This window comes from Equus quagga, chromosome 2 (genome assembly GCF_021613505.1).
Source record: "Equus quagga isolate Etosha38 chromosome 2, UCLA_HA_Equagga_1.0, whole genome shotgun sequence".
NCBI lineage: Eukaryota > Metazoa > Chordata > Mammalia > Perissodactyla > Equidae > Equus > Equus quagga.
The window spans coordinates 167,733,891-167,753,417 of record NC_060268.1 but is presented as its reverse complement, the minus strand read 5'-3'; the positions used below and the strand labels follow the sequence as shown (position 1 = coordinate 167,753,417).

Below are 19,527 nucleotides of genomic sequence, written 5' to 3'. Positions count from 1 at the left end.
TCTGGTAAGTGTTTTTAATGGTCAATATTTGAAGAATGATGACAGCTGAAGTGGAAACAAAAAGATCTCTTCAGTGTAATTTCCCTTCTGAATGGTAGGACAGATGGGCAAAGTCAAGGCAAAGGGGAAAAAATCAGATGCAATGTCATTAGAGGGCTTTTTGAAAAGATTTCATACAGAAAACAAAAAGATATGCATTTCCAAACATCTACTCTTAGTGATCAAATGCCATTTTTTTTGTTGTTCCCATTACAGTGAATCACTAGTCTTCTAGTGAGACCTCTCTGTTGATTTTTTTTACTTTTCTTTCTTGCGGATAAAAAACCTTTTTGAAATCATATAAAAAAGCTTTTGAAATGAAAAGTGAGTGTGAAGGTGTGCTGGGAAATAAATGTAGGTCATATATGGACCCCTTCTGCATGAGAGATGGAGTGTGGACAGCCACACCCAACTAGAAAGTTCCTACTGAAGGCTCCTTTCCTCCTGTTGCCAAAATAAGGATTAAATTATTTGCCTGATTTTGTTGGCAAAATACTCTGAGAGCTCACAGTCAGTCTATGATCCTTTCTATATCTACTGTGCCTTCTCCACTCCTCTCTCTGCCTTTTTTTTTTTTTTGCCAAAGATGGCATCAAAAGAAAGAACTGAATTTTTCCATCTGTGCTTTCAAGTTCTTTTTTTCCTGCAAAACATAAAGGAAAATGTGCTTAAAGAAAAGTAAGTAAATTACAACTGCTTTTAACAGCTTAGTCACAGATCCCTGTTTCCTTTCTTTGTAGAACAGAAGTGGGCATGTCTTTGGGGATAAATATTTGAAATTATCTTCATTTATAATATAGGCAAGAGAGTAATTTTGTTCATCATAACTCTTATAGAGAATTCCAGAAAAAAAGGCTGCTGATCCGTTGGGTTATTGAATTCAATTCATAATTATTGGGTCACTATTGTTAACCTAGACATCTGAATGGGTTAAAATGGTAATTTAGGTTAAATGATTGTGCATAAGGATCATCTGTGGAAATATGGAACATCTGTAAAACTTGGTTACAGCCCAAGTTAAGTTAATGGTAAAGAAGAAACTATCAGTGGGATTTGAAAGAGGGAAAGCATATCAATAAGTTGTTGCTTCTAAGGGAGGGTGAGTTGCAATTTGAGTGGATTTGGGCTGTTGGAAGACAGCTTCGTGCCTTTTGAAGATATCTTGGCCGTCAGAGACCCTCAGCAAGTTGTGTATTAATTAGGGGAAAAAATACAGCTAGAAGAATAAAAGGAGTTCTTTCAATAACAAACAAGATGTTCATTTAAAATTCAACATGTTTGGAGTTCTAGATGTTTAGAGTGGAAATGTAAAATTCTAAATATTTAGGATTAAAACTTCAAAAATAAGAGTTCAGTTTTAAAAAGTAATTTTAGTGTCTTCGTAAGGGAGAGACTTCTGATCTCTACTGAGTGAGCAAATACATTTTGGAAGCCATTAGAGACTGACAAAAAGCAGACGATCCCTGTGTGCTGTGTAAGGCTTGAGCACAGTTCAAGAGGCAGCAAAGCAGGAAGTGTCCTGGCAGATACGACGGGCCTGCGCAAGGTCTTTGCCATCCGACACGGAAGGGCATTAATTACTAGAGCCGAGACCTAAGCAGGAAGTCACCATCTCAAGAAGATACAGGATCACTTCATGGAGTTCTTAAGGGGAAGGACATTTGTCAACTCAGGTGGGACTGCTGCCCCATGTACTGTGATAAATTCCTTAACATATCTGAGTTCTGATGGGAAGGAATCCAAGTGTGGTAGCTGTAGAGAACTCTAAGGAAGTCTAGTTTATGTAACTCACATTGGAAAGGACTATCCTATCATGAGAAGCAAAACAGAGGCAGCACTCTCCCTCATTATTTGAGATTAACTGGCTAAGAAATCCAGTCTAATATCCAGACAGTGCTGGGTACTTGCCATGTGCCAGGCAAGGTGCTTGAAGCTTTATATGTATCGTCTCATTTATCCCCATAAAATAGGTGTTGTTAGCATCCTCTCCTCCATTCTGTAAATAGAAAAGTTGAAGCTCAAGAAAGTTAAAAGAGAAAAAGAGAAAGGAAAGAAAAAGAAAAACTCATATAATGTCACACAACTGGTGGAGCCAGGATTTGAACCAAGTTATGACTCCAAAGCGAGCCTTTTAACCCCACTATATTATTTTATAGTGAGTTGTGTTTTATCCCATTATTTCATTTTAGACAGGAAAACAAAGAAGGGCCCTTGTAAGAAAGAATTTCAGCAAGAGTGCAACCCAACCCATAAACGCGATGCCTGTGGAAGTAGATCTTAGAGTAAGGTTAGGAGGTCAGAATGCAGCCAAAGCAGACAGTGGTAAATGCAATGAAAGAAGAGCAGCTTCTGAATCTTCAAGAGACATCCTGAGCATTTCTCAAACAGCCCTAAATAGTCTAAAGATGCGCATGGCAGAGTGATCTCTCTAGGAAGCACCAGAGCATTGGCAGCTTTGGTGAACATTGACTTGACTTTGAACACTGACTATAAAAACCTAGAATATTTGTTTTCGAATCAGAGAACCCTGGACAGGTGTAGGCAAATAGGAGGTGATTCCGATCTGAAAACTTTTAAAGAATCAAATGAGACTTGACAAGAATTCAGTTTGTCAGACAACTCTTAAAACCCTTAGCCCAACAATATTCTTAGTGTACATGAACAAGATAAGTGCTTCCGAGAAAGCCTCCATAACCCACAGGATCCTTTAATCCAGGGAAGATGGAAGGTAGAGAGAGACTGAACTGAAACAGGCTAGGTCGGCCAAGAGCCCTCTTCTTCCCAGAGCGTTCGTCATCCCTGGAAGAGAGCGTTAAAGACCGCTTCCTGACATGTGCTGGTGTTGTCCTCCAGCTATATTCCTAGCAGCATGTGCAGCACACGAGAGAACAAAACGCTTCAGAGCCATCCCCGGGTGCGTCGTTAGAGGAAAGAAAGAAAGCGTTCCTGACCCACATTTGGCAAAAATACGGATGAGTAACGTGGGAGAGACCCCAAAGCTCAGCGTGCACTCCAGCTATTCACGCAATGTCCTAGATGCTTGTTAATGAAAACAGGCCTTTGTCATAGCAACACCAGCAACTGCAGACATCTGACTGTGCTAGAGCACACCCTCTCCTGCCCCACCCCAACCCAGGGAGCTAGTATGGGGTTCTCATGTTGCTGGTGGCAATAAAAATATTTTCAGTTAGCAGGCACTCTTGTTTGCTAGTTGATCTTCATATTTTTCTTTTACTTTCACCTCGTTTGTCCCAAAGCTATGTTGATAGGGGATAAATGGTCACACTCGCCTTACAATATGGGAGAAAATTTAGTGCAGGGATTAAGAGCTTGGGCTCTGCCTGTAGGGTGTCTGGCTCCAAATCCTCACACTTGCCTACCTTTGTGGCTTGGTGCACATGTGCTTTTCCCTCATTTGTAAAATAGGGGTGGTAACAGAACCTACCTCAAGGGGTTATTGAGAAGGTTAAATGAGATCATGCCTGGGAAGAGCTCAGCACAGGGCCTGCCACATAGTAAGTGGGCAGTAAATGTTAGCTGCTGTTAATATTCCTGTGTTGCTAGTCAAGAGGTTTCATTTTTGTGTTGGGTTTGGCAAATGTTACATCCTGGCCACTTGAAGCTGACGGCCTCCCTGTAATTAGTAATAGTCCCACGGAGGTGGATGTTGGCTCAACTTTATTAAGGGATGGCGTCTCTTTTTAAAGGAGGGCTGCACTTTGGTTGTGTCACTTCTGTGTTTTGATTGGGGAATGGATCTAGGAATTGCACTTTTTGAGTAGTGTTATTATGTAAATACTTTCTTTTTCAGTATACTCAGAATTAGGAATTTTCTCACGTTGAGATATGCCTGTGATTGGAAAATTGTCATTCTAGAAGGCAAGTGCTTGTGTGTGGCAGGTCTTGGGGAGGAGGAGCAGAAGCGATGAGCCGGGCTCACCTCTATCAGTTCACAGTGTGATTTCCCCAACCCACCACCCTGGTAGCTCAGAGATCCTGGAGACGCTGCCTGAGCGTGATTGCTCTCAGTCTCCCCGATGAGTTACTTCTCACTGTTCCAGTGAGTCTAATGGCCGCCTGACTTGAACTGGCCGGGTGGGTTGGCCTTCCTTGCTTCAGATAGGAATTATGTAGTGCTGCAGCATCCTTGTTTTTAGGAGCTCATTTGGCTCTGTTACACTCACATTCAAGGTGCCAAATATGGGTAGAAACAGTACCGAAGAGGAAAAGGTCCTATCCCCGACTTAGAACTATAAATTATCCTCGCCAAGAAGTAGCTGCACAGAGGGGAGCAGGTCTTCCAAAAAGACTAGGCCTTCAGTTTTCTTTGCAGAGCTTTCCAGAATATGCTAAGCAGAGGTAGGAGGCAGTAAATCCTGGCTTATACTTTCCCCTCCCACTCCTGTGACCACCACTCGCCCTCAGAGTTCTCCAAGCATATATTATAAAGTCCCATTTCTTTTACCTTCCCCAGTGGCCGACCACTAAGCTTACTTCAGTGACTCTCCGTGAGGCTAGGTTCAAATCATGTCATTAACATGAGTCAACTGTCCACAAACTGAGTATTTGTTTACAAGTAATAAATTCTAGCTCATTTCCTCAACAAACATTTATGTCTTCTGAGTACCTGTGCAAAACATTGGGCATAGTCAGTGGTGAAAAAATAAGCCCTATGAGGACAGAGATCATAACTAAAGTTAATCATGGAGGTAGACATGATGCAAGGAAACCAGTAAATCTGGAGTTACAAATTTTGTTAGAGAAAATAACAGAGAGAACCAACTCTGCATTGAAAGATTAGGGAAGGCTTCTTTGAGGAGGTGATAGTTAAGCCAAGATGGAAGGAGGAAAAATATCAGCCAAGTGAAATGAGCTCACAGCATTTTAGGCAGAGGGAGCAGCAAGGCTAAGAACCCTGAAGCAGGGACGGGCACCGTGTCCCATGAGCGATGGGGGCTAGAGAGTGATAGAGTTGGAGAGGAAGGCAGGGACAAAATCCTGAGGTCTGGGAGATGTGGTTTTATTCTAAGTGGACACTGATGCCAAAAACAGGATAGTGACAGTCCAAATTATGTCCTTAAAAGCCTTCTCTGGCTGGTGGGTGCCAAGTGGATTTGAAGAGAGCAAGAGTGAAGACAGGAAACCCACAGAGGAGGCCATTGCAGTAGTCCAGGCGAGCCGAGGTGATGACTGGGGCCAGGATCCTGGGAATGGAGATGGAGAGAAATGTGTGCGAAGGTAGAGCCAGAAGGCCTTGTGGGGAACAAGGAAGAGCAGGTAAAAAGGAAGACCCCAAATGCATTTTCAAGGCTGGCTTGCACAACTAGTTTTCATTTATCTTTCCTTCTAGGCTGTATTGGCCTTTCATCACAAAAGTCACAAATCTTTCCTTTTTAACCAGCTTAGTTTTTTAGTAAAGCTTAGGGACTCAGGCCAGTCCGGATTCTGAAGCCAGGGTCTGAAATCTTACAAGTCACTGTTTATTTTACAGCCCACCAGGACTTCCTCGGAAAGCATTTATTCTAGACCAGGCTCCAGTATCCCTGGCTCGCCAGGTCACACTATCTATGTAAGTATCTACTTCTGGAAGAGACCTTTTCGGGACAGGTAAGGTAGGAGATTGTCAGAGTGCAATGGGTAATCCAAAATAGAAGCTAATTCAGAGGATTTCTATTTCTGTTGTGAGATCCGATTTTCATTTTTGTAGATCAGCATTCTCAATCACGTTTTCCTTCAGATAATTAAATTTATAAGTGAACGTGACCATCAGTGGTGTGATCGAGTAGATGACCCGTAAAATGCAGTGACATGATGCAGGACTTAAAAAACTGTTGTGCCTAACATGCATACAGATATTAGAGGTTAATTCTACATTTTATAATGCTGATACTGAGTGTTCTTAAATTCTGCCACAAAGATATTTAAATATTTAGTTTATTAGACATGCAGTTCTTGTTTTTAGCCATCTGGGAGGATTTTTTGACCATCTGTTTGAGCTTTTCCTTTTCCGTAATAAACTTAGGAAATTATCCTAAAGGTTTACAGTTTTCTCTACTTGATGAATGCTGCATAGTCTTTTCCTAAGCTTTTGGTGACTTGGTTTTAAAAACAATCAATAAATGGTATAAATGGGCAACTTCCTACAAAGTATGACCGTGCTAAGCAAAGTGTTTTGGTCTTTGTTTATTTTTAAGGTCTTCACTTTTTGAGCAAGACATGAAATGCACTGACAATAGTTCCCTGAAGAAATGAGACTATAGAGTAATTTTTCTTTCTGTTTAACTTTTCCAGGCAAAAGTGGACAACGAAATCCTGGATTACAAGGATTTAGCAGCCATTCCCAAGGTCAAGGCAATTTATGATATTGAACGTCCAGATCTTATTACCTATGAGCATTTCTACTCTTCGGGCTATGATGACAAACAGGACAGACAGAGCCTGGGAGAGGTAATCAATTCTTAGAAGTTGTGAGTTGTACGACAACTTTCTTCTCTTTTGTTACATGTATAAAACTACTGATTGGAGTCAGAATAAATCAGGTGGTCCTTTTGATTGCCTACTATTTGCAGGCTTCCATCCCAGGTGCTTTGAGGTACTAAAAAGCCTGTGGCACCATCCCTGCCCTCAGGAGGTTAGCGAGAGGTGGGAGAGGCCAACCACAGAAACCAACAGTGAGGATGAATAAGCGTGAGGATCAGGTTGTAGGAGAGCAGAGCCAGCATTCTGGGAAGGAAGCTGAAGTTGTCAGGGGAGAGTCTGTGAGCTGGGCACAGGGAATGAGGGAGGGAGGGTCCCCTGGGGGGTCTTGGTCTTGAGACAAGCTGAAATATATTCATGGGGATCATGAGGAGAGAGAGTGTACACCCTAAATTTTGACAGCTGCAGTTTTCAGCATCCTAAGATAGTTAGAATGTGCAAGAACAGAGAGAGTAGAGAGATTGGGGACCACAGTATAGCATAGTGGTACCAGCCATGGTTCTGGGCTCAACCCAGGGGCTCCACATGCTGTTTGTGTGACTTTGGCCATGTGACAAGCATTCTGACCTAGTTTCCTCATCTGAAAAACAGACAGAATCTACCTCATAGGGTGTTAGAATTAAATAAACTATCTATTAAAGATTAATATCTATATAATATCTAGGTAATTTATTATCTATTAAAGCTAGCCTATATAAACTAATCTATTAAAGCAATTAGCAGGGAACCAGACTCATCGTAAATGTTCAGCAAGTCACAGCTACTACTGTTGTTTTCACGTTTCTTCTTGGGGCTTATTAATGCTCTCCCCGCGTTAATGATCCAGAGACTGGAGCACAAGCCTCTCAGCCCCTTGAGGTCCTCCCCTTCCCTCTCTCTCTCAGGGTTGGGGTTCCCTGCTGTCACCCCCTACCCAGGTCCCATGGGCTCTGGTCTGTTCCCCTTGGCTTATTCAACTCAGTCTAAATGTTTTTCCCCTTTAATTTTTTTTAATTAGAATCATCTGTAGACTGCTTTAAGTCCAATCAGATGTTACCCAAGTAGTGGATCAAAATCAGCCATTCAAGCAAGGTTAAAACAGACTGTAAACTATCTATAGCATCACACGGTGCTTTGAGGTCTTAGATGAAGAAAAGGCATGAAAAATTCTATTAATTTGTTCTGAATAATATATATAATATTTATCGTTTTATGACGATGTTTATATTCATTTATAATTATAATATACATTGTTGTTTTTATTTATCTATTGTCCAATCTGGGTTTTATTCCAGAGCGGTAGCTCAGCAGTGAAACGGTCCATTGGGCAGGAAGTGGTATCCGTTTTCCTGTAGTGCCACCTAGTGGTCACATAGCTATAACTGCACCTGCAACAGCTCTCAAGCGCAGGTTGACTGGCCTGCGTTGTTTAGCTGCCATTGGGCCCTGGAGAGTTTCATAAGGGATAAAGGGCAAGGAAGCTTCCTGAGCAGAGTGCACAGGAGCTAGTCCTGGAGCAAATGGATGAGAATTTCCTAGTGTTCAAATCATACAAACAAGGGGGAGGTGAGTTGTTTTAGGAGGCTTGGCGGGAGAGTGTCTGTATTTCTGTGTGCTTTCCAGTGGCTCCATGTTGGGCAGTAAAACATGACTCAAGAGTTTGGGCTTTGAAGTAAACATTTCTGGGTTTGGAACCAGACTCTCATATTTACTAACCATACGACTTTGGGAAAAGTACATATTTCAATCTCCTTCTCTATGAACTCAAGATAATAATAGTACCTACCTAAGAGGTTTTCTGTAAGAATTAAGTGAAATGTTTAGATTAGAACAGTACCTGGCATGGAATAAGTGCTCAATAAAAGTGCTGGCTGTTTTCATAACCAGCATCGTTACTGTCATAACCTGGAATGATGACCTGCCAGTTTCCCTGAGCATAGAATCTTGGTGGGAAGATGCCCCCGGATCAGAAATCAGGCATATTACTGCACTCTTCCCACACACATGGGCCTTGCAACTTAGAAAACTTTACAAGCTATTTGATTATTTATTCCTTTAGTTATTAACACTTCTTTCATAGAATCCACATCGGGCCATTTTAGAAACACTGGAAGAGTACACTTGAAGCTCTGTGTAGCCATTTGTGCCTTCAGAAGGCATGAGTAGGGTGAATCCAGAAGCCTGCTGTTAGCGGGGGCAGACCTGGCCTAATATGTACCAGGAGCTGCCATAGTCACAGGGAATACTTAGTTGGAAATGAATGGAGTCCTTACCCTCCTGGAGCCTGCAGTGTAATGTGGGAGACAGACGATAAACAAATAGGGATGTAATCTGATTTTATAGAGCAAGAGTGCTGTGAGGAAGACGAAGCAGAGTGAGGAGAACGCATGCCGGGGCCCAGTTGGTTGTTAAATTGGAGGGTCACAGAAGGCACTGGGTGGTGGTGCAGTTGAGGAGAGACCTCACTGAAAATGGAGAGTTGAGCCCTGCTGGTGTCTGAGTGCAAAGCACTGCTGGCAGAGGGGGCAGCAAGTGCAAAGGCCCTGAGGTGAGAGAGGGCTTGGTCTGTTGATTGCCCCAAGGAAGCCTGTGTGCCTGGAAGGAGGGAAACCAGAAGGTGAATGGTGAGGAGGTTGGCAAGGCCACCAGGGCAGGATACCACAGACCTAGTCATCACACACCTATTTTAGTCATCAAACTATTTTATGTGATTGCTGTGGTTAAAATTTAGTCAACAACCATGTTTACAAAATTCTGTATTTCAGCAGACACTGTAACTCATAATAGTAAACTGAGCATGGCTTGAGCATCTAAGGGAAATAGTTCCAGTCTGTCTAACTTAAACACCTAAAGCATCACAACGTATTCTCAAAACCATGGTTCTTCAGCAGAGCCACGTGCAAAGTCTCCCAGGAGCTTTGTCATGTGTACCAGTCTGATCCCCGCTCTCAACTTACTGAATCAGAAGATGGGAGATGCGCTAGAGGTGGCTGGCATCTGTACTTTGATAGTGCTTCCAGGGGATTCTGATAAGCAACTCTAAGTAAACTGACAACGAGTTAATTTAAATTCTCTTTTATTCTTCTAGTCTCCAAGGACTTTGTCTCCTACTCCATCAGCAGAAGTAAGTGCCATTGTTGAAAATTATAATGGGTGGATTTGGGGAGTTATTTGGACCTTTCCTAGGCTGGAATTTTTTAAAAAGGACAGTAAACAAAAGAACAGAAAAACTGTGCAAGGTTATGATGAATGCAGGATCCCTTACTTGTGTGATGTGACTATAAGACACAGCAGGAAATTTCTTTTTAAATGGAGTCTGGGGGGTGAAAACAGCCTTACGCTGATGGGAACCTGTGCCTCTAAGTGGCAGGAAAGGGTTTGCAGAGAGTGAAGCTGCTTGTGCCGATGTGGGGCTCTCTCCCCTCGTCCATAATTAGTTGATCTGCATCCTAATCTACTGGTTCATCTGAAATGGCAAGAGTGGTCATAGCGTATTCTGTAAGCAGAGCCATCGTCTTGGGAGGCCATTCCTTTTAAGTCTAAAATCAATATTATTCTCCTCCTTCTCAGGGTAAACAGACCTTCCAGTGGCTTTTATCCAGTCGACCAGGCTGGCTGTTCCCTCAGGGATAACCTGCTAAGTGTCTGGTTCACATAGAGCCATCGGTGATTGTACACTAGTGAGCCATGGGTCCCTTACCAGCCCAAACATGCCTGTCCACTCTGCAGCATTCAACACTAAAGGCAGCCCCCAAATTAGTTACTCTCACAACCCATTTGAGTAAAGGTTCTTCAGGAAGCTGATGGTACTGATCTGCAAAATGAAACAACTCCTTCACCCCATACCCTCTGGTTTCATTAGGTGCTTGGTTTTGCCCTCCCGCAACATTGACCACCTACTTGGTGACCAGAAACCATAGAAGTACTTTCTGGTGCCCCTGCATAATTCTTCCCTTGAGGGGTAGCTTTGAGGCTAGTGGCCCAAGCTCAGACTGACCCAAATCTGAGTGTGGTCTGGCACCAAGGTCTGACCCAGCATACACTAGTGGAAACTTCATAAGACATCAAATTGCTAAAATTTAAAACATTCCTTGTACTCTTCTAATTGTTTTAACAGTTTTGTATTATGTTGGTGTGTGTGTGATTTTTTTGTATTTAATACCTAATATATTCCTTTCTAGATGTGGAGGTAGGTGACATATTAGTGGTGCTATCGTATTCCATTGCATTGCTATACTATAATGTACTTAGTCATTCCCCAATTTGTTGAGCATGTAATACACAGTTTTGTCTTTATAAATGGTGGTATTATAAATATCTTTGACTATACTTTTCCATTTAAAGACTATTTTTTATTATTTCCTTGGAATATGTTTCCCTTGGAATAATTGGGAGTAGAATTACTGGGTTTGAGGCCACCACCAGCATGTTCTCCAGGAAAATCAACTTGAAATATCCCCAGATCAGTGCTGTGGACAGTGTGAGTTGGTGGTCAGAGTGGGGGGTGAGATTAGAGTCTGGAGGCTGGTTCTGAAGCAGGCTCTGCCTGTACGAGCTACACCCCTGCACACAGTCTCTCACCTGCTTGGAGCCTTCTGAAACAGTCTGTATTAGGGGAGAAGGGAGCTAATTCCATGTTTTCTACCTTCCTTATTATGCAAATCTGATAAAATATACATGAACGCACTCTGTAAAACTGAAAAGCACAATATAAAAGTGGTCATTGGAATTATTCCCTTTTCCCAGAGCTCTATCAACATTGGGGTTTATAATTTTTACATCTTAAAATTTTGATAAATGCAAGTACTGCAGACTTTGAACAAAATGCATTAACCGTGGAATGCTTGTCTGCATACATAGTTAAGGAATATGGCCCTAAAACGTAGACATGATAGGTCCTGGGAACTTTTGTGGAACTCGATTTTACTTGAACGTGTTGATAACCTGAATGTACATTTTGTTCTCTTGCTTTCTCGTTCTCTGTTCCCAGGGGTACCAGGACGTTCGGGATCGGATGATCCACCGCTCCACCAGCCAGGGCTCCATCAACTCCCCCGGGTACAGCCGCCACAGCTATACCCCAACCACGTCTCGCTCTCCCCAGCATTTTCACAGACCCGGTAAGGGCATCTGTTCCTAGGATTCATTCTGTATAATAATCTGTGTTTCTCTGTGATTTTTTTCCCACTGATAGTGCATTAAAAAGTCTGGCTACCAAATAGATCTACCCCTCTCCTAGAAAAGAAAAGAAACTCATATCCAACTATGTTTTGTGTTCTATCTTTTGTTGAAACGAGTGATTTTATAGTTGTATTCATTATGATTTATTAAATAATTACATTTTGACAGTGAATGACTAGAAGGAAGGGAGTTTTTTTTTTTAGACTTGAAGAAAATCTCCTCACTTTGAGACTTAAAATGAAGATCTCCAAAAGAAAATATTTTGATGTGCTTTTTAGGCATATCAGCGTCATCTAAAATCCAGTATTAGCATTTATTTGTGGGTTTATTATGTTTTCCCTATCCTGGCATGTGGTATTACTAAGCATGTTTGGCTAAGCACCTTCTAGAAGGAAGTATTGTGTACAACCTCAGGGTTGTGTTTGATGACTTTTAAGATCCCTTCCAACCCTAAGATTTTGAATCAGACTTGGAAAACAGAAAAACATTAGAGATGTATTGCGGTAGAGAATATTAAATAGTTGTGGACTTCAGTTGACCTTTATCTGCGCAGAATTTAGTCCCTGCTGCTGTTAGTGGGTGTCTCATACGTGGAGTAGGGAAAGAATGCCAGCACAGATCCAGGAAGCTCTGAGAAATAGATTCACAAAGAAAGACTTTGGCCTTCTAAACAAACTTGGTAGTGATGATGTACATCTATGAAGATTTCATTTTAAGCTTCTTGCTTCTGCACAGGCTAATGAGAACAAACCCATTCATATGCTAACGTATTTTATAAAATAAAACCAAAGGAAATGAACAGAATATACAAAGGCTGCAATCTTCTCTTTAAAGCCATGGATTTAATGCTTGTAGAGCCTTGAATTTTTACTATTTGATCCTTCAAAGGTATAATTTTCTCTAGGCTCATAAATATTTACTCACTGTTTGTTGTTACGTTAAATGAGAATTTTCAGGAAATGAATTCCTTTCTTTCTTCATCTACAACGATTTTCATTTTATTTGTGCACTGGACCTGGGTCTCGAGTTAAGCCCTGTCTATCTGGGTGACAAGAAATCCTTTATGCTGCCGCCCCTACATATGGGCATATGCAGAGGTCACTGAGTCTCCAGTCAGTAACACACAAGTCCAGCCACACTTGTCATAGTGACATGGGACGTGGGTTGCAGGGAAATTATTGTTCCAGAGAGCCCTGCATAGCGAGAGAGGGCTCAGTCAGGGACATTGTTTCCCTAAAGATCATACCGTTATTGAGCACTAGGAAGTTTTAGTCTGTTCCATGGTTCTGATGCCAATAACCTTCAGAAGATCCCCCACTCCAAGCGCTCCTCCTCCTTTCCCTCCACAATATATTACACATATGCATGATGCCAGTTATTAGGGTTTATTAGTATTTTTTCGAGGTCTACTCTTCCAAAGCGAAAAGGGGGTTCTGATAGCATAGCTGTGCTCAGTGTAGAACACCTCAGATCACCCCCCCATCTCCGCTAGATGCCAGGTGATGAGGGGCACCCCTCAGGTCTGGGTTGAGTTTTAATGGTGCATTCTTCTTCCGAGATAACCAAGTTTCCACTTCCCCAGAGCTGCCACTACACAATTCTCAGGATCACAAGAGCTCTTGTCACCCAGGGGACACAGACAGGTTTTCCTCTGTAGGCAAAATAAAATTAAACTTCCAGGGGGAGAAGTTTGCAGCTTGAAAAGAAGAATCTGACCCTTACGCATAAGTACTTCTTTTCAAGCTTCTAGAAATGATTGTCATTTTATTTTCACGTGTGTTTCAGAGGGTTCTGTTTTGTCAGGTGCTTTTCTAAAACAGCTGTTTTTGAGCCTAAATGTTGTGCCTGCTACTAGCTCAACAACGGTAGCTGGCATCATCCTGACAGGGAATGTCCTGGTGCCCCTTCCTCTCACTAAAGCCGTTTATTCTCAGAGGGTGACTCTGTACCGACCTCAACCTTTTTGCAAATCCTCCCCACTTTGCCTAACCCTTAGCAGCTGCATTCTTAACCCTTCTTCCTTCCTCCTTTTTCAGACTCCTGATTAACGTTCTTTATTTTTTTTCCCTCGGAACGATGCCGTTGTCCCTGCTCCTGTGTTAATATCTGCTCTTCTTTTCTGTTTCCACCTTGCCCTGCCCCTGACTCCTTGCCGCACAGAGCTGCTGTCTCCTGGTGTGCAGAGGTTGTCCCACCTGCGCACCAGCAGCCTCAGCTCCACCCACAGCGACTCCCGCCCCAACTCCCCCTTTCGACACCACTTCATTCCCCATATCAAAGGTAAGGAGGCAGGCTTCTCAGGCAGCACCCTGCGTAGTGGACATTTATTAGAACCTTGGGAAGGCTAATAAGGTGCATCCCCAAGAGTTAGCTCCGAGCTTTGGACCTCTCAGCATGCCTGCGTGTGTCATGACTACACCCAAGAGTGTCTTAGAACTGGCATGGCATCTCTCTTTAGGAGAAATATGTCACTTCTAAGGGCTCTAGATGAAGAAACAGGAAGTACGTTTAAGACCATAAGATTTATTATCCACTGCTTAGAAAAATATATATTATTATTTTGTTTTTCTCTGTGTCGAAAGCAAAATATAATATATAGTTGGGATATTTTCCTGGTTTGGGTATGTGATATGGCTCAGCAAAACACAACGGTATTTAGCAACAAATATCCAAAAGTTGTCTAAATGGTGATAAGCCACTTAACCACTTCACAATATTAAAACTTTTGGACAGTGTAAAAGATCTATGGCAACATAACTTAAATTTCTCTCCTTGAGCCAGCTCTTAGAGGAATCTTCTTTTGATTTGTCCTGATTTTTGCATGATGGGGAAGAGGGACTTTGCCTTCTGTTTTCTGTTCTTGCCCCACGTTTCTCCCCATTCCCTTTATGGCATTCCCATTGTTTTCCTCATTGTCCATTACGCTTCTGTAGCAGTCCTCAATCGGAGTTCCTGTTCCCGCCACGGGTTGGGAGAGCCAAGAGCCCTGAAGGGATTATGAAGGGGCCATAATTTAAAATAAGTATAAGCTCCCAAAAGGAGGCTATCTCTTTCCATCATCTTGATTTGAACCAAATTAATTAACGAAAATAGCTGAAGGAGGGAGTAACAGGCAAACACAGATGTTGTCATGGGTCTTAAAACAGACCCACAGGATTCTAATCCTGAGTTCCAAGTGCTCACATCACTAATGCTTCTATCGAGTAGCTTCTGTGTTGTTCTCCTTGACCGAACCTTCATTTCCGTCTACCCAAGCTATTTGCTTTCTGCTCACTTGGATTTTTGAGTCCTAAAATATAAATGTACTATACTCATCAGTATGCAGTTATTTTATAAGTGTGCTGTTTTAGCATTTTCTGTACTGTAAAAATAATATTGCTGACATGCTTAGTGAAGGCACACATCATTTGCCATTAGTGAAGAAATCACTCTTTCCCAGTAAGCACAGCACTTTCTAAAATTCTTGACAGATTATTTAAAATTATTACTGCTAATTAGTATTTTTTGGGAAAATACCTTTTATTAGCTAGATGTCAAGAGGATACTTTAAAGAATGTTTATAAAACCATCAGAAATCATTGAAAAAAAATTCAGAGGTGTATTTTAAAGAGACTTTGATATAGAAGCCCTTGACCAAATTAAGATTTTTTTATTTGTTTATTTCTTATATGCAAGAGAAAATACACTTTTTAATGCATTAAAATGTAAACTGCCTTGTTCAGTTATTATGTTTCATCTTTCAGAAGAGATAACGTTTTGTAAGAAGAACAATGTCATGTGCCCAGTAAAGTTATTCAAAGTTTGTACAAATAACACGTCACAAAACATCAAGACTCACAATATCTTGTGTCTGTGAACAGCCTATGGGGAGATGGAACCCCAAGCAGACACTGGAGTCCTGGGTTTGAATATTCTCTGTCACTTGCTAGCTGTTGAGACCTTGCATTGTTTACTTGACCTTTTGAGTGTCACTTACCTTGTGTATAAAACCTCTTCTAGGTCAGTAGGGGGTGTGAAGTAAAGTGCCCTGGTGTGTAGTAAGCACGCAGTTACATCTGTCTGTGATTCCCCTCCCCCACCCCCATTCTCAGCATCCCTGTGAAATACGCCCGGGGGGATATGAAGAGCAGGGGGCGCTGGTTAAGTGACCCAGCCAAGGGCTCACAGCTAGGAAGTGGCAGAACCTGCACCAGACCCCAGGCCTTCTCATCCCTCATTCCTATTAGGTATATGTGTGTTTCATTTTAAATATACATGAAATATAACTTTTAAAGCAAACTTTGACTTTCCATCTCTTTTTAACTGGAAAACTGCATTCTTATTGGGGCTAAGAGGAACAGCGACTTTGAGACATTTAAATTACAAAATTAACAGATTTTTACTTTTTAGTAAAAATGCCAAATAGTTATAAAAATTACAGCATCTCTATGTGTCTAGATGATGCTTTATTAAGAATGTAGCTATACATTCTTTTTTGGTTTTAGTCTGAATTTGAGGGTTTTGACACAGCCAGATATTATGAGTTTAAATTACAAAAAGCATTAGGCCAAGAGGAATTAGGGTGACCCTGAGCTTACACTTAAAGACATCTGATAGATCCTCTCCCCTTTTCTTTTTACTGGACATATGCCTATTGTTTGTTCGTATGAAATAGTTTGTATACTTCAGTTGCAAAATATAATCTACAAAACAGTATATGCTCAGTTTTAAAATCAGATAAGCTTTTTGCTAAACTACAAAATAAATCATGGCGAATTTGTATATTAAAGACATTGCTTTAAAAGCCTATTATAGTTGAATAGCTAAATGCTATTCTCCAAAGAATTACTTCTTAGTTATTTTGAAAAGCATGCATCCATTTACATGGAAGGCCTCTCTAGCACTTGCAATTTCAGCACAGAGGGAACTTATAGCCATTTCAGAAAACATGGGGTACAGTCTCCCAGGGTTTTCCATGGCCCTTCATTCGAATATTTAGTTTTTATCTTGGAGCTTGTCATTTATCTTGTGATCTCAGGGAAGTTATTTTTAAAACAAATGTAAGCTGAAGAGCTTGAGGACCCCAGAGTAGGATGTCCATCTCAGAAATGTGTAGCTAGAAGCAGGGGACCCTTTATCACCCTGGCAGCCAGAAACCCAGCCTCCTGTTGCCCAATCCACTTCCTGGTCCTTGTTTCTGATGCATGTGGCCCAGGCCTCCAGCGTCTTTGGAGCTGAGGGTGCCTGCATGGGTGTAAAACTGACACACACATCACAGGCTGTCTCTCTATTTCACTGGCTTCCCCATCCCCTTTCTGTAATGTCCATCTTGTTTTGGGGTGCGTTTTTATTTCTTCTCTCTCATACTATATTCATATATCATTGTTGGGTCATTTGGACAAGTGCATGTCTAGAGATTTGGAAAAACTATTTTCACTTCATTTGGGGCTTTGTACCATGTTTGCTGAGTTTCTCTTCCCTCCCCTTTGAAATACTGTTAGACATTACGTTCTGTCTCCGTGAAGTATAAATCAGATTTGTGAACAGGAGGGCTACATACATTAAGTCTCTTTGAAGGGAATCTTCCATGTTTTGCTATAGATATGAGTTGCTATGATGTAAATGCGTACTTGACACTTGCTGAAGGAAACCATAACTGTTATTGAAGTTTTAGGCAAGAATGAGCAATCTGGAAACTCTGTCATGAAATTCTAGATGCTGCCAATTCTAAGGTCCCCTCAAAATATTCATTTATCTTTTGGAATAAAAGCACTTAAAGAGTCCGGAAAGCTGAACAGTGTTCCAGCAGGTTCCCACAGCAGACACATGCACAGCCCTTTCAGTTTACTTGTCTTAGAATTGGTCACTTAGGCTGTCTGGGTGCCAGAAAGAAGAATGAAAGTGAGGCTGGCCTGGTGGCATAGTGGTTAAGTTCACTAGCTCCCCTTTGTCGGCCCAGGGTTTGCAGGTTCGGATCCTGGGCGCAGACCTACATACCACTCATCAAGCCGTGCCGTGGTGGCATCCCAGATACAAAACAGAGGAAGATTGGCACAGATGTTAGCTCAGGGCCAATCTTCCTCACAAAAAAAAAAAAAAAGAGAGAGAGAGAGAATGAAAGTGAATTTGTAAAGTACAGTGAGAATCCTGCAAGTGAATGATCTCCGAAGGACTGGAAAATTAGCTTATTAGGGTGACATGGTAGGAGCCAGAAATGAAGGCCAAGAAATATATAGAAACATATATATATATAGGTAGCTTCTCATCACAGTAGCTAAGATGACAACTCAACTAGAGTGAGTACAAGGACTTATTTGAAGAAACAAAATGGCTATGAGTGTGACATATACAATATTACATGATATATACGCTATTATTTTTAAACAATGTCTTAACTCCAGGCTGATAGATGATGATGATAGTAATAATAACACCTTCCACATATGATATTTCCTCTGATGTCTCATACATTAGTTTGCCCAAGTAATGAACTAAGCGCAAAAATAACCTTTTGGGACCATCATCAGAGTGGAAAGTTGTATCATTTAGAATGTTAGAAAAGGGATAGAGACCTCATCTTGAGAATTTTTCTCTTTCTTTTAAAAGTGCCAGAATTTGTAATGCCTTTGGTATTTCAAGGGCTAAGAATGTGGTATCTAGCAAGATTCTGTGTTCCCAGACCTTATTCCCCAATGAGCTGTTGTGACGTGTGGGAACCGTTATGTGCAGAATCCCTTAGATGGATGTGTTGGTGAGTCTCTCTTTACCTAGTGTTTTAAAATGTTTCGTGAAAGGTTTTAAAGGATTTAGAGTTAAATCTACTTACAAAGATTTGAATGTACTAGTCTTTTTCCAGCAACTAGAAAGGTCAATGGTTGCCAAAATTTGCAGCCAAATAAAGAACTACACCCACCTGGAGACCGCATTGAGCCAGAAGTCACCTACTGGGAATTCACACAGCCACTCCATGGCCCTTGAGAGTTGTCAGCCATATCCAAGAAGTGAGCAGCTTGTACTGCCACTTGCCAGCATAAAGACAGAAAAAGTTTGATACTTGGGCAAATGCTGATTCTAATAACCTTCAACCTGTGTGTCCCGTATATGAAGATACTTTTGTGTGTGCATGATAACTAGCTAATAATTATCAAAACAAATTTAATGGTGTTTCATCTGATTAGGTATTAAAACCAAAACGTGTGCGAACATTGCCCTGAAATACCTGACATTCTACAAGTGCAGGAAGGTTAGAGGTGAAGGGTGAAGGGCAGGCAGCAGTGTGGTTCAGAAGCAGGAGCAGCCACTGCTCAGGATCCACAGGAAGAGTCTTCAAAAGACGACCTCAAATAAGGCAGGAAAGTTGAGGTTCTCTAGACCTCCCTTAGAGAATAGCCCCCAAGAATAGCTGTTCAAGTATGGATAACTCTTGTGAATAGTTTGTAATGTTTATAGGAGTAAAGAATTCTTCTAAAGTGACGCCACTAAATTGGGGTTTGTCGAGGATTAACTCTAATGGGAAAGTTATCCAAAGGGGGTGCTATCAAAAGGGGGTTGCTGTATACTAGCATCTGGCTGCCTTGAATTAAGAGATCTGAGAAAGATGGTGGTTAACCCAGCAGTGGTGCTTACTGAATTAGGCCATTAATGGCCGTAGAATTAATTAGTTGGCCTACTTCAGTCATTCATTCACAGACATTTATTCCACTTACTCTTGGCCAGGCACCATGCTGAGCACACAGAGATGAATGAGACCCAGTTCTAATTCAGCCGTTAATTGAAAACAGAATTGGCTTCTAAACATAAACTATATCCTTCCTTCTCTACCTGCCTCTACCTGTGCTTTTTGTACTCCTTTTTTCAGACAGGAGCTGGTTA

General features: G+C 41.5%; 1 protein-coding gene across 20 annotated transcripts in view; it reads left to right on the top strand.

Moving 5' to 3' along the window:
- Positions 1–19,527, top strand: part of ABLIM1 (actin binding LIM protein 1) — a 290,842-nt gene that overhangs the window by 249,234 nt on the left and 22,081 nt on the right. For 12 of the 20 annotated variants that reach the window (XM_046652360.1, XM_046652365.1, XM_046652357.1 and 9 more), the window contains 4 exons: positions 5,531–5,608; positions 6,331–6,486; positions 9,584–9,619; positions 11,486–11,615. In XM_046652360.1, the coding sequence (XP_046508316.1) occupies positions 5,531–5,608; positions 6,331–6,486; positions 9,584–9,619; positions 11,486–11,615 (400 nt within the window). Of the gene's footprint in view, positions 1–5,530; positions 5,609–6,330; positions 6,487–9,583; positions 9,620–11,485; positions 11,616–13,836; positions 13,957–19,527 lie in introns of all 20 variants that reach the window. The other 8 variants (XR_006887430.1, XM_046652354.1, XM_046652363.1 and 5 more) reach the window with 1 other exon arrangement.